This window comes from Aquila chrysaetos, chromosome 7, assembly GCF_900496995.4.
Source record: "Aquila chrysaetos chrysaetos chromosome 7, bAquChr1.4, whole genome shotgun sequence".
NCBI lineage: Eukaryota > Metazoa > Chordata > Aves > Accipitriformes > Accipitridae > Aquila > Aquila chrysaetos.
The window spans coordinates 21,088,088-21,103,757 of record NC_044010.1 but is presented as its reverse complement, the minus strand read 5'-3'; the positions used below and the strand labels follow the sequence as shown (position 1 = coordinate 21,103,757).

General features: G+C 37.8%; 1 protein-coding gene across 9 annotated transcripts in view; it reads right to left on the bottom strand.

Moving 5' to 3' along the window:
* Window positions 1–15,670, bottom strand: part of ROBO1 (roundabout guidance receptor 1) — a 764,721-nt gene that overhangs the window by 68,234 nt on the left and 680,817 nt on the right. For all 9 annotated transcript variants that reach the window (XM_030020140.2, XM_030020134.2, XM_030020136.2 and 6 more), the window contains 2 exons: window positions 14,543–14,681; window positions 13,133–13,260 (listed from right to left, as the gene is read on the bottom strand). In XM_030020140.2, coding sequence (XP_029876000.1) covers window positions 13,133–13,260; window positions 14,543–14,681 — 267 coding nt within the window. The remainder of the gene's footprint in view (window positions 1–13,132; window positions 13,261–14,542; window positions 14,682–15,670) is intronic.

The following is a 15,670-nucleotide window of genomic DNA, read 5'->3' as shown; positions in this document are numbered from 1 at the left end:
GAGCAAAGGGTGAAATTTCATAGAAAAATTTAAACAGTTCTGTCAGAGGGACATCATGTGGTTTAAAAGTACAACAATAATAGCAACAACTACAACAAAGACCACTTTCTTAGTTTGATTTACATCCTGTTGATATCTAAGGTTACTAAAACTGAGAAGTAATTAGTTTTTCCTCTATTATGGCACATTTTATTTGACATCAGTTTCAATTATAAAGTAAATAAATTTCCCCTGTGTTAATCATGGCTTTTCACATGGCAATTAGGGGGAATAACCTGTTTGTAAAGACTGGAAGTTAGCATGTAAAACCACAAATACCAAAGGAATAATGTTTTTGCCTTTCAAATAATTTGTTTGACGGTAGAGGTTTTTCAGGGAAGATGTGTCCAGTCTCTGAACAAAAAACAAAAGAAAAGTGGTTTCCAGGCTAGCGATGTGATCTTTCAATGCCTTATTCTTGCCAGCAATCCTATCAACCTCACTGGGACTATTGGTATCACTAAATCCACTCGCAGGAGTAGGAATTTGCAGTTTTAGGACTTAAACTACACACTAGTATAGTTGCCAGGTATTAATGGAGCAACTATTGTATTTGACAGATGTAGTATTGTAGGGTCATAGGATAATCAGGTTGGAAGCAACCTCGGAGGTCTCTAGTCCAATCTCCAGCTCAAGCAGGGTCAGCTGTGGGGTCAGAGCAGGTTGCATAGGGCTTGATGCAGTTGGGTCTTGAAAACTTCCAAGGACTGAGAATGCACAGCCTCTCTGGGCAACCTGCTCCCCTAAGCACTCTCCACTGTCCACCCAGTGAAGAGATTGCTTCTCATATCCAGCCTTGATCTCCCTTGTTTCTACTTAAACCCGTTGTCTCTGTCCTCCCACCATGCACCACTGTGACGAGCCTGGCCCTGCCTTACCGACAACCTCCCTGTAGGTATTGGGGACTGCTGTTAGGCTTCCCCCCCCCCGAAGCCACCTCTCCTCCAAGCTGTGCAAGCACCATTCTCTCAGTCCTTCCTCACAGGTACATACGAGACCTCAACATCCTGCGTGTAATGCCTACATCTCTAAATAACACATTTTGTAATTCTTCTCACAAAGGTGAATGCAAATGTTGATCTACTGTTTCTCTATAACTCATTGGTTTCCTCATATTTAGAATTAAATATTACAAGGTTGTGTCTATTTCTTAGTCTGGTATTGGACAAGCTATAAATTTCAAGTACTCTGTTCTTGAAAGCTGTGGTAGCAATTATCTGTCTCAAAGAGAGTAAAATTATAGAAATTTTCATTCGTTTATACTAATAAGGTGCTTTTCAGATCCTGAGATTCAAGGTGGTACTTAATTACTAAACAGTATTTTGTTCTGCATATTAAATACTCATTAATTATTGTTCTGACTATTACTATTTATGAATACCTTCCAGGTGCTCAGAATAAGTTTTGTTATTCAGCTGACACAAGCTGAATACTTTCATTTTAAGCTCAATGTGTTTCATTTTTTATTATTTAAACAAAAATCTTCACATCTTCAAGGACTGCTTGACACCCACAGAGGCTAGTATAAAGCAAGCAAGGAAGTATAATTCTACACCACAGAAATGAAACAATCCCAGTCTTCAGGCCAATAATTACATACAACGATCAAGCTCATACACAGTCTTTAGCTTCTGTATACATCTTTGGCCATATGACTAATCTAGGAAATGGCAGTCACAATGAAATTTAGATTGCCTTCAATTAATTTTGTGATACGTTAATCCCAGTTCAAGTGAAAAATATCAGAGGTTGAATGTGCCTGTAGAAAAAAACTGGTAGGAGATGGGATGTGAGTACAAGCCTATGTGCTGGAAGAGACAGCAGAGCTCGGGAGCAGGCATTTCTGATGTGGCTGGCCAGGCAGACAGTGCAAGAGAAGAAACTCCAGAACCAGCAACAGAGATAGTATAGCGATAGCTACATTATCTGTCATGGAGCATTGCAGTTCTACGGAATGGCTGAAACTCAGCTGTTTATAATCTTGGTATGAAATGAGTGGGTGAGAAACCCACTGTTTATAACCTCTGTCTGAAATGAATGCGTACAGAAAATTTGGGTACTAGAGTTACATGCAGAGGAAGTGTGAGAGTCTGAGTTCATTTAGCAAACTGGTCGAACTCTGACTGCTCACTCTAATAAAAGTAAAGAAATTCTGAACAATTTTATTTTCCAATTCCTTCCCTAATTCCAAACAAAAACTCAAAAAAGCTGCCAACCTCCTTTGTTCATAAATTTGTTTCATTGCTAAGCCTGCTAAACTCTGAAATCTAATTAACTACTTCTTACCTTCAAGTATCTGAACAAGGACCATTGAATGCCTTTCTGCAACGTGACTACCAGATATTTATGTCGGTGTTTTGCAAAAACTATTATTAAGGGAGATAGTTTAAGACAATGTGCCATGTTTCATTTCCTATCTAGTGATTTGTAGGCTACTTGTTCTTATCAAAGCAATCTGAAACACCCAATATCCTTGATATGCACATCTCTCTGCAGTCATCTGTGGAAAGTATCACCTTCTACAGAGAAATAAACGAAGGCCAAAATCTCTTGTTCTGAAAAAACATAAATGCTGCCATTCAGCTGTCTCCTGGCTTCAACCTGTGAAAAATATGGGAAAACACCACCAGGTACATTACAAAAGAATTGGGGTATATCACTTTTCTCCCTCATTGGTCTCTCTATTTTCAGCTGTCATTTCTTGGAGGTCTAGATACATATATAAATAATTTGTATTTTCCCAGATTTTCTGCTAAAGTTCACATTCATGTAAGACCAGGCTGGGACACCCTTACTCACTGTGAATGCTTTCACAGTACGTAGTCCCAGAGCACAAAGTGTGACACAGTGCAGTACAAACTTCTGAGTAAAAATTCTAACAGTCTGGCGCCAAGCATGCCACAGCCATATAGTTGAGGTAAAATGTTTACATGAGATTTTTGATGTTTCAAATCAAAAGCGATGACTTGTAATTCCAAACCCACAGCAAGGGAGTGATTGTGGTTTATTACATTTATGATGACCGGAAAAATTCTGTTTTGGATTGCTGCTGATGTGTCAGATAAGCACTTCTTAAGTTTAAAGGAACAAGTGACTATGGTAACTTCAAAGTTACCAAAGGCAAGAAGACAGAAGTCTAACTGATTGGAAAGCAAGCAGTTGACTGAGTATTAAAAATAATTCTGATAGTAAGATCACCTTTAGGAGCAGTGGAAACCCATAACAATGTTTCAGGTTCATGCACAGAAAAGTTAATAAGGGGAAAATCTCAGTATTGATTTGCTGCTGCGTTCCTCAACATACTCCCCAATGAGTTTTTATTTTTCATTTATTTATTTTTTGTTTGCAATTGACCCACATTCCCTCTTCTGTCTGAATAGTGAAGATTTGTCACATGCTGAGTAGTAACTTTCAAATAGGCTGGCTAGAGTCTGTGCCCTACATGGAAGTGCCACTCTTGGGTACCGGTGGGCTGCCAGCTGCACTTCTCACTGTGCACTTACCCGGCTGCACTCCGAGTCAGCAGCCACGAGACAGCTGCCGTCTGGAAACCTGGTAGGTACATCACCATGATGGTCACTCTGACCATGCAGGGCAGAATAAATTCTCTCATTTTCAGCACAGGGCACATGCCTGGCAGGCTGGATTTAGCTTACACCTCTTGACTTGGTACCCAGAGAAAAAGGGCAGGTGCCTGTGTGTACTCAGGAGAGCTAATGTGCTCTATGAGAAAGCGGTCTGATGACGAAAAAAGGCAAGTATTGCTCCTTGGTGCTGACAGTACAAATAAAGCCTTGAAAATGTAAGTGCATTTAGAGCTGGCACACATACCAGAGAGAGACACAGGTGAGGATATGACTTTAGAACACGTACCTAAACGCGTACGTCACAACACACGCAGCATGGAAGTTCAACATCATCAACTCCAGAACCAATTTTAGAGATCAACTTAAAGTGCCATGGATTCAGAATCAATGATTCTTCCTCCTGCAGCAAGCAGGAAGGTATCTGTCTCAGCTCTGCAGCGGGAGCAACAAGCAATTTGTTTCAAGTTTGTTGGTTTCATTATCGGCATTAAAATGTCACTAAGCTTCTCTACTCTCTTTGGCGGGTTAATCTCCACCCTCTGCTGATAAACAGCACAAGGCCTGTGCATTATCAAACCTCTTGCTTGGGTGCTATTCTGTTTTCAAGAGCTATCAAAGGGCATTGACTCCTTATGGATTTCTGGCCATTTTGAGATTTAATTTAGGCTGAGAAGTGTTTCCCTCCTCAACTCTAATTGATGGGGCTGGGCAGTAAAATCTGGCTCTCTCTCAGCTGTGTCTTAGTCGTGGAACTATATTATCTTAATGTCTGCTTCAAAGCAGGCTAATGAATCTTCCCTTTAGAACATTTAAAAAGTCAAGATGAAAAGGGCTACACAAGTGTGTGTGTGTGTTTGTATGTGTGTGTGTGTGAGGAATCTACTGCAAAAATTTGTGGGAAGAGAACAGTGTGTAAAATGTACTCACAGGAGATTTTTTTGATTTACAACTGATTTTGCTGATACTAGCTACAAAATAAGAAAGTTCATAATCTCTCCTTCTGCAGGAGTCAATGAAGATTTCTATGATAAAAATAAAATTGTGGAAACAGACTTTGCAGTGTGGTTTTAAAAGGTATCACTTCTCAGGCTAATACATGTAGCACGCCATTTAAAATGTTTATAAATCCTGTAGTTGTTGCCTTGAGGTGACAAGAGAAATCTGAAATATGGGGGTTAGAAGAGAGAGAGAGGAAGATAGGGATTTAAGGTCTTCCAGAAGTTCCTCTCCTAGTCTCCCCTCCCCCTTCCTTGCTCTGGGTCCTCCTAAGCCATCCTATAAACCAAATACAACTTAGAAAACACACTTAGGACAAGTCTAATTCCATCTATTTAAAAACTACAGTAATGCAGTAAACTGTGGAGTCCTGTTTCCCAGGCTTCTCTTTTCAGAGAAGAGTTGTCTTCCCCTGTGTTTAAAAAGAATGAAGGTAATTTGGGGCAGTGCTGCAATCTAAGTAGTTGTGGCTACAAATATTTATACTAAAGCCTTTTAAAAGAGAGTGAAAAAAGGTAGACGAATTTTAAATAAGCTGTGCAAAAGTACAAAAAAATTATGATAGCTGGATACTATTTGAAGAATTCTTAGGAGCCTCCTACTGCATTCTTTGACTTACAGTAAAAGACAGTAGAGCTGAAAAGGAAATGGAGTGGGATATTTTCCCAGCTGTTTATGGTAGCACAGTTTTCTTCTTGGAAAGAAGTACTTGAAACCCATAGCAACCTTCATAATAAGTTAAAGCTATTTGTGAAAAGTGGCCGAAGTCCCATGATCAATGGACACCACACACTAAAAATGGAAGGACAATAAATCTCTACAGCGCAGTAACTTCTGATCATTAAAAAATGTTATTTTGGGCATGCAATACTCAGTAACGGATACTGTCGACTGAAACAGATACCATTTCAAAAGAAATCTGGACTTCTTTTTATGGGGGCACCACACCCCCCACATACAGACAACCCAAGTCTACGTACAGGACAACAATACCTGAACTTACTTTTTAATAATGTTAACAGGAAGGTAACCATGACATATTAACACATTTTAATTATAGGTAGCAAAAATACAACATGTAAGAATTCTGTACAAGACAGAATTATCCATCAGGTACTGGGAATTTTTACAGTGATGGTGGTAGAAAAGGGAACAAGTTGCTTAAGGAAATAAACACAATGTGCAAAAATAAAATAGAAAAAATTCAGGGACACTCAGCCTGATTTTCATACAGTGAAGTACTGGTTCACCTCTGTCAGAAGACAATGCTGTCAAAAATTGATGGTAGTCTGAAAAAAAAGTGTTGCTGCAGCTATGATGGTCTAAGGATATTAGCAAACATGTTTTAAGGTTTAGTCTTTAGTCAGGTTAGTTACATTCTTTGAGGAAAAAAATCTGACAAGATCTGAGCACCCAAGAACTCTGAAGGAAGAGGTACAGAAAAGGCCATCAGACGGTGGAAGACTGGACCACAGCAGAACTCTCAGGTGACTTCTTCCTTTGTACTGAGACTGAAGTATCAATGTGCTACCTTAACTGTGTCAAAAGAGAGAGCTGCTGTTTAATTTGGGGAGATGCAAGTCCTAAGTGGGCTCTCATTATGCCACTGAAAGATGCAAGGAGAACAGAATCCCCTTCAATGCCGTGTTTAGAGAGCACTGGACATTTATGAGAACAAGATAAGCAATCGGATGTCCATCCAGACAGCTTTGGTTTTTTGTTTATCAATCCCCTCATCCTATTCCATACTTCAACGGAAAAAAAATATTCACCCCAAACTTCGGGAATTAATGTGTGGTCATAGGGACAAGAGGAGCATGCAGATACCTCCTGCAGAAAATAATGTGAGCATACTCGATATTTAGCGGTTTAACCTGAAGAAGCCCTTTTTTTTCTTGCAGTGGAAGATTCTGATACTGAGCCTACTAGGTGATCTAGTTTGTGTATAAAGAGTGCAAGATACTTTATTACCAGTTCTTGAGTGTTATTCAGACCTAACAATAAAATATTTTAATGCTCAAACAAAACATAATTCGTAGTAACAAATGGTACTCAAAACAGCTTATCAAAATAATGTTTGAACACAATATTATAAGTCAGCATTTTTTTGTCAAGAACCAATTCAGAGATGACTGATTTTTATGATGCATGTAAACTAACAAAAATAAGAGAGTGCACTATCATGACTGTATAGTCCTTATGAAAATTACTAACAAGGCAAAAATAAAGTGTGTATTACCTTTTTATGGATGTTTAGCATAATTTAATAAAGCCTAAGTTTATTTCAGAATGAACATATAGCAGAAGTACTGTTTAATGAACAACCAATGACAATTTTTATTCCTTGCACTCTAATAAACCCAAAATCTGCAAACTCAGCAACTTGTAGTAAAATTCTACTTTGTCTATTCCAAAGACAGAACTATTGAAATGTTATCTTTAGAACAGCAGTCACAAAATAACATCTGCAACAGTGAAGCCTGACACAAAACCAATTGATTTCTCCCTAGCCATGGGATTTAGGAAATTGCAGGCACTAGAAAAGAGTCTTCGGATTTTCTTTGCTACTTTTTAATTGAGTGCTGAAGTACGCTACATAAATCTACTTTCTTCAGTTCTCTGCAGCGAGTGATTAAAGGTAGAATTTTTAAGAACTTTACAGTAAATAAAACCCTTTCAGCAGGAGGAAAGCCTCTAGCTTCAACTTATTTTTGTAGTAATGTTTCTCCAAATTATTTGGACTCCTTCTGTTCTACTTGCTCAGAAACATCTGTCTCAAGTCCTTGTTTCAAAGTACTAAATTGCAGGAAGGAATCTCAAAAGTTTTTAAGTGTTATTTCCCTGTAAGCAATTGCTGTCACTGTTGTGAGACTGTGTAAAAAACATAAAACTCCATTTAAAAACTTAAAAACCATGGAAGCAGTTACTTATTAAAATAAGTTACATGGATTTGAAGCAACTATATATAATTTTTTTTTCCTAAATTTCACTGAAATACTTACTGATTCCTTCTTTTACCTGTGTTCTAGAAATGCTCCAGAAATCTTAGTGCTCATCACTTGCATCACTAGAACAAGCACCTTCAGGGCACTGATCTCTTCTTCAGATAGTTTCCTCAGTTCCCTCTGATTAACTTTTAAGATTTATATTCTTTCACCAGAAATAGGCGGCAGTCAAACTCCTCAGATCCTTGACAGAAATCTGAAGTGCTGTCATAGTTTACAGCAGTCATTAAGAGGGAAAAGGCTGTCTCTCTAAGCTATACAAATCACAAGAGATGGTTTCCCTCATTCACCCTGCAAAAAGTTTATTAATTAAAAAAATCCTGAAGTTCATATGACAATCACTATTCTTCCTTCCTCTTTCATGGGGACTGAAGACAGAATATGACCCAAAATTAGTTCTTTCAAAAGGAGAAATACTGACTTAAAGAAAGACCATATAGACAAGTTCAGATTTAAATCCAAATCCTAGTTTTAAAATTCAAGTGGTTAAATTCACCCATGATACTGTGAGGCGTTCACTGCAACACATACTAACCACCATATACATCAACAGTGTTTTTGTAATCCCATAAAAATCTGAATTTTGTCTTTGTTATTTTAATGGATGTAGCTCAGATGCCTATAAAGCAATTACATTTACAGCCAACTTATAATGTGTACCAGCAGCCTGACACAGTGGAAACATTTATATGGTATCTGACAGATAAAAGAGCAAATCCTATTCCTTTTCTTTCTGGGTGGTATTCTCAGCCCTACCCAGAAGTCTTATCAAATAGATGTCTTTTACATGGTGCCTTGAAGCTTTGTACAAAAAGGGGGTGGAAGGAGGAGGCAATTCCAGACCTGAAGCATGTGCCACCTTTTCAGATTAAAATTCCTTGTCAGTTGACTAGTACAGCAAAATCACAGCCAGAAGTCACTCATCAAAAGTTCTGCTCACTATCCACCTTGCAGACAAGCTCTGTTAACCCTAAAATTAATGACATCATACGCTAAAAACCATTGATATCAAAGGTCACCACTGTAAAATATTAATTGGCCAGCATAATTTCCATAGGAATTCTTCTTTTTTCCTGCCAAACTGATAACACTGAATGTGATTAGTGCCTTTGAATGGCAAAATTTACATTTTACAGTTCAGTCACTGCTGCTGCACGTTTAGGTGCATATTAGGCGGGGCACTGTAACAAGTATTGCGAGCTCCTCCAGAGCTACTGCTTGAGGAGGAAGAGTTAAGAAGAACTCAAAGTTTGAGGACTGTTGTTCACTACCAACCTGCTGGTGACCGACCAACAGTCACCAACACCCGCAGTGTTGGTATTATTCTTGTGAAGTCCTCAAGTCAACTGACCTACTTGAACCGGTTTCTCTTTTAACTCCTGATGAGTAGCAACTGCATTGTCACTGCTATAATGGCTGTTGCCCAACTGCATAGTAGGACTTGAACTGGAGCCGTAATTTCCGCTTGTATCAGAGAGTAAAGCTTGTATCAGCATAAATTATAAACTTATTATAAAATTAGATGTTAAAAAAGCCTAGTTAAGTACTGCAAACGGGAGTGAAGCAAACGGAAGTAGGGAAAAATATGTAAAACCTCTGGTTGTTAGATTTTCTTAAAAGTATTTTTATGATTAAATGTGAAATCTACAGATTCTTGAAGAAGCCCTACTTCTATTTGCATTAATGGTAAGACTAATTAAGTCTTGCATTTTTGGTAATTTTGTGTGTCTAAGGCATGCATTTTTGGTAATTTTGTGTGTCTTAGGAACATGGGCTTCGATTATATATATATATATGAAATAATTAGATACATAAGATAATAATTTCTACAGTCCTGCTTCAAGGCATAAAACTAAGCAAATTACATAATAGAAATCTCCACAAAAACATTAAAAGCATCTTACATATATATTACGTACATGCACAATAAATATATCCAACTTGCTTAGTGCTAGAGCAAGAGGTAAATCCACTGGCTCCAGAGATGCACTTTTGGCCATTTTTTCCCTTTTTTGGAACACATCAGCTACTTGGTAAGATATAATGTATTGTACTCTGGGCTGCTTGACAGTATTGACTGAGGTATTTATTTAATAATTAATCATCTCCTGAAAGAAATGCATCCACATGTATTTAGCAACGTCTCTGGATGCCTTACATATGCACTACACATTGCTGCAAAATGAACACAGTGGACCGAGACACCCTAATTTTAGGAAAATGCAAACAACAGCAGGATTACATTTTTTTAACTATTTAATTTTCGAAGGAGAAAATAAGATAACTTGACAAAACAGTTTCAAGGATGGAAATGCTTTTAAGCTGCAATAGTAAAGATTAAGTGAAGGGTTCAAACTTCTGTATCAATGCAGAACTCCAAATACGGTTTAAGAACATGACTGAAATTGCAATAAAAATACAGCATCTGTACTTCACGTAGGGCACACTTATAATCCCGAAAGTTAGGAGCCTGTATAAAGGAAAATAGTGATTCCAATAATCCCAATCTGTGATGCTGCTGCCATGAGCAGGAAGAACATTAAAATGGAATTGATATTTCCTCCCCTCTTTTGTGTTTTCTACAGTTAGCATCCTATTATACATAGCTGAACTATCTGAGTTGACAGTTCCTAGTCCACGGACACAGACTGGGCCCATTCCCCTAGCTCAGAGGCAGTGCTGTGCAGTTTTCCTGAGACAGGGAGCACTGCAGGGCATGTACTATGTACTCCAGTGTCTGCTAGGTCAAGTAGGGTCAGAGCTGACCTGGAGGTAATAATACCGCCAGATCCAGGGCAGCTCTCTGCTGAGACACCAGGTTAGCTATTTGCCGTGTTTCATCAACACATCCTTGACACCTAGGTATCTCAATTAGCCCCAGTGTTGCACATTCTGTCTTTTAATACCCTAGATAACCCTGTATAGTGCAGAACATAACACAGGTCAATCACAGTGCTTGAGGCCTGAAAAATGATGAGTACACAAGAGGATATGTCCTCTTCTCAGCAGTGCTACCAACCCTAAGGCCCGAGCAGTGTCCTGAAGAGCACTGCTTACAGCCCTTGCCGCCGTGTGCCATGTTTCATTCAGTGCCGCAGTTCCACTGTACAGACACTTGACAGATGTGACTGCCTCTTTCCTAACATGGACATGCATCTTGTGGGCTTACCATTAAAACTCTCATATTCTTTCTTTGGCATATCGTCTGGCATGAAAACACCACAGCCTATTGCTGAGATACTGAGGGGGGAAAAACCCCCAAACAAATCCCCCCAGAAAAACCCCAAACCCAGACAGACCCAAAACCAAGCAAAAACCTCTCTTTGTCTTTTGCTGAATTTAACAAGTCTGCACAGTGGCAGCTGTAACTTCTGAGGCCATGATTTGCAACATAGCCCTCTGTTTACAAATAATTAACCAAAATAACTCTATTTGGTAGAGCAGAACACACATTTATTAAACCCTCCAGTCAACAGATCACGTGACAATTACCAAAAGTGCAGAAAAAACTTTTCATTTCCATCCCTTAAATCACACACAAAAAATACTACTCATGAAAAAAAAAAAAAATTCTCCTCAAAGAGCTGTGTGTCCATGAACCGTCAGATCAATGTCATCTTAGCACTGAAACAAGAAGACCAAATTGACCTCTCTAGATGGAGCACAGTCAAAAACCTGACCCTTGGGGAAAAAAAAGTGTTTTAAACAAGGGAAGAGGAAGGGAGAGAAGGGAAGAAGAAGAGAAGGAGGAAAAAGAAGGAAAAATGTGAAAAAATCTGAATGGAAAATGCATGTTTTCTAGAGGAGTCTCTCTTCCCCCCCCCCCCCAAAACTAGGTCGCCTGGATACTCTAATAAATGGATTTTGATCATAACTTACTACATTACCAACTAGAAATTGGCCTTACACATTACAGTTTCTCACATCAATCCCTTCTGTGAAGACATTAGTACAGACAAATGGCTCAGGAGGTAATCCATTCACCCTGGTAAACAAATTATCCCATAACAATATCTGCAGAGTAAAGCTGCTACAATGTAAATATCTACTGTGTAATACAAGTACTTAAAAAAAAAAAAAATCTTGCTGAACCAAGACTTGTTATGATTACGTTTCTTAAAGTAGTGTTTCATTATCAAAATTCAAAAGATCTCACTCCAGATCTCTAACATCTACATACTTATGTCATTTTATACCTAAGCAGCACCGTTAACCTAAATGGGATTACAAGAATGTGTTTGCTTATTATTTTGAATAGGACTACCAAGGATTAGGGCTACCAATAGTTTATTGCTAGATATGTAACTGCTCAACCAGTCATAAAGCAAATATTCTTAATACTAACATTTTATAAGATTAACAGTTGATATAAGATGTGATCTTCAGAACAAATCACCATTTAAAAAATAATTCAGTCTTTTTCTGTTGAATAAACTGTGCTTACTGCTCACGTGGTAATCTTTTATTCTAAAACACTGAGCATAACAGCTGGTTATTTTGCAAACATAAGGTATCAGTTTTGATGTATAAACATCATGGTGGCTAACAAAACAGAACATCTCAAAATTCTTCGTTTTATAAGAGCTTCAACAAAAGAATTCCTATTTTCCTAACAGCTACAGATGTTAGGGACACCAAATGTTTCTGGTGGAAAAAGGAGAGCACATTAAGGACAAGACCTTTCCTGTTACAGTAAATGTGTCATTTACTGTTACCAAATAAAATACTTTTAAGCCTATACTTCCCCAGAACTCCATAATGACCAATTCCCACTGAACAGCGAAAAGGACAGAAGGACCATCAGTGCTTAGAAAAAAGCATCAGGATGACATCATTGCCTGTCTGCTAGCCAGGAAAGGAAGAGAGGGATTATCTGAATAGTGAACATCTGGATTGTGTATATAAAGGCAAGGAAGGATTTTTATACATATTAGTTCACCGAGTTCCACTGAATTTTTATCTTACACAGAAACAGTAGTGCTACGATACGCTTTTACAATGAAAAAGCAACAGGAATTCCAGTGGTCTGGGTTAGTGTATTAAAAGATACACAAACAGATTTATCATTCACTACTTCTTTACTACATTTAATTGAAAAAATTTGGCAGGTACTTGAACTTATAACTCTTTGAGTTAAAACAATTTAGTTTGTTAACACTGGTTTTCTTCTTTCTGTTAGGGTTTCAGATACAAAGATGGTAAGTGACGTGATTCTGATCACACTGAAGTTCAAAACATATTCAGTTCCTCATTCCAGTACCATAATGAATGATTACAAAAAAACCTTACATGTAAAGTGCTTCAATTTCTTAAGAATACAACTCATACCAAAATTATATTTTTGCATTTTCTTTTCACAACACAGCACAGAGCTCCTGCATAAGTCACCACTCTAATAGCTGTGTTTAGACTCAACTACTCTGTGTATAGCAACTTTATAAAGTTGCCATGCAAAAAAATCAACTTTATTCTAGATTGGAGTATTATGCAAAGAAACATTCTTACCTTGAACTGTTAGAGTTGCTGATGCTTCAGCTTTTCCAACCATATTTTCTGCAACACAAGTATACGAGCCCATATCTCCTGCCATAACCTTCCGGATTTTCAAGGTATGATCATCACGGATTTCGTATCTTTAAATATACATAGTAATAAACAATGAATAGGAATAATAGAACTTTGTACAATTTCTGTAAAGGGTAAAAATACAGTGGGTTTGCTCTCAAATATTTTTATTTCTACATTTCCCATAGAAATAAGAATATAGATAAATTGTTATAAATTGATAAGGTAAAAATAAAGTTTTAAAAGCAAAATATACCTAAACATTTGAAAACCTTATTCTGATTTCATTTGCAACATCAGTCAGTTTTACCGACATCAGTAGAATTTCACTGGTGTAATACAATCGTAAAGCTCTAACGCAGAACGTTTTAATTGTTAGAACTCTTTTAACAAGTAAATCTACTAATTGTTATTATTTTTCCTATAATTTTTCCACCTGAATGAAGGATTTTTTTAAATATGGTTGAAAAGAAAATATTGTTCTCAAGAAGATCAGAATTGCTTGAAAGTCAAGACAAATCACAATTCATCCAATAATTTTTTTTGAAGAACAATGTGGCCTTTTACCATTTCCTCTCCTCTCATCACCTTTTTTCTCTTCTTTGTATAATGCAGTCAATGTGTTTCTCTTTATGGGAAGTCGATTTTTCTCTTAAAAATGCTATAGTTTTTATTAAAGCTATAGACTAGATTAATAGGAAGCTGCATTTGGATGGCCAGGGCCAACTGTTACAGGGTTTCTTCTTTCAATCCCCTCCCCTAATAGGTTTTTATCTCATAATTGGGAATTCAAAGTAAATAAATAAATTATCTATCTATCTATCTATTACAGAATGTATTTCTTTTTAATAAGGTGCTTTACTTTTTGGCCTGAATTAGAGCAATGACAGGAAAAAAAAAATTAATCGGAAACTTAGTAACAAACACACGTATAACCAAGGCAGCTTTCTACATTACCAGCCTACATTTTCTATCAATTGCAATTCCAATATATACTTCTTGATGTTGTAATCTAATTTACTATTTGTTATACATTCTCCAAAACTTTTAGTAATTACAAAAGACTCTTCAGGTGAAGAATTAATCTGTATCAGATATTACTGACTGAACTTAGTTCTTTTTTGTTGTATTTGTCATGTGTTGTCATAACAAGAGCTTGAGAACAAGCTGTTCTTAAGTTTCAATATAAATTATTACTTCAAATAGAGCTCACTGGTAATTAGAAATGTCTTATTAGACCAAGCCAGGCCACCTTCATTCAATAAAAAGAAATGCTAGCTGTCAAATGTTGAATGGCTACATCATATGCCAAGCTAGATGTCATAAAAAAGGCAACTGTATGTACTGCACCTTGCTTTTGGTAATTCCCCATCATCTTTCCTCCATCTTACTGTAGGGACTGGGTCACCTCTTGCCTCACACTTGAACTCCGCACTATCATCCACAGTTACAGCCAAATTACTTGGTCTCTTCACAAAAGATGGTCTCTCTAAAAGGAAAGAAATGAAAAAAAGGGATTAGTGCAGCAGTTCTGTGCCAGAATTGTGATTTTTCCCTGAACTGTGACTGTTAGAGCAAGGGCAGCAGGGTGACAAATCTGATGGAGGTGTCTCTGCCACTGCTCCTCTTGCTCCCAGCCCCAGGCAGAAGATCCGTAACCCTGCAGATGGCCAGCACCACGAACCTCCTCAGCACAGGAGGCAGATGCTCCCAACAGTGGCTCAGGATCCAGGCACAGACTTCCTTAGTTCTTATGTATCATTGTCACAGTTAATAGCTAAAGGAAAATGCAACCTACACAGAAAATCTAAATACACATTGATCCTCAGATAGAAGCAGGCTTGCTGCAAGGACCCAGACAAATGACCACTCATCTGCTGCACTGCTTCAAAAAGATGGAAGGCACAAACCAAACATTGTCTCACTGGAGGTTTTGACTCAATGGTGCCTCTAAATTTGAAGGCTAAGTAAGGCCCAGAACAGTATCTCTATGAGGTTGCTTGCAGGTGTCAGCAGCAGCTAGTGTTCAATGCAATTATTTCCAATACTACATTAGAAAGATAACATTTTCTTTCATTAGCACACATAAAATAAAACAAGCCAAAAAACCCCACAATGTCATCTCTATAATTTTTGTTGATAAATATTGCTGTTATCCCTGACTTACATTGTAGGACATGACTCAAGAGTCATCCATGAGATGGCTCACCAGAGTCAAATTAATTGCCACATACTTTTTCTCAGGCTTTCTGAAACCAAACAGGATCTCAGTACAGGCTGTACTATTCTGGCAATCCAGCTACTAGCCAGAAATTTCAGGAAAGGGATCGACACACTTTTCTACCTGTAACTGAGTTCAAAGCTTTAAGGTGCTGGGCTATTCATAACTTCGTAGCTCCGCAGCAGGCTGGAGTGCAGTGAGGTTTGCACATGCACAAGGAAGAAAAGTGTTTTTAACAATTTCTGGGATACCCCAGG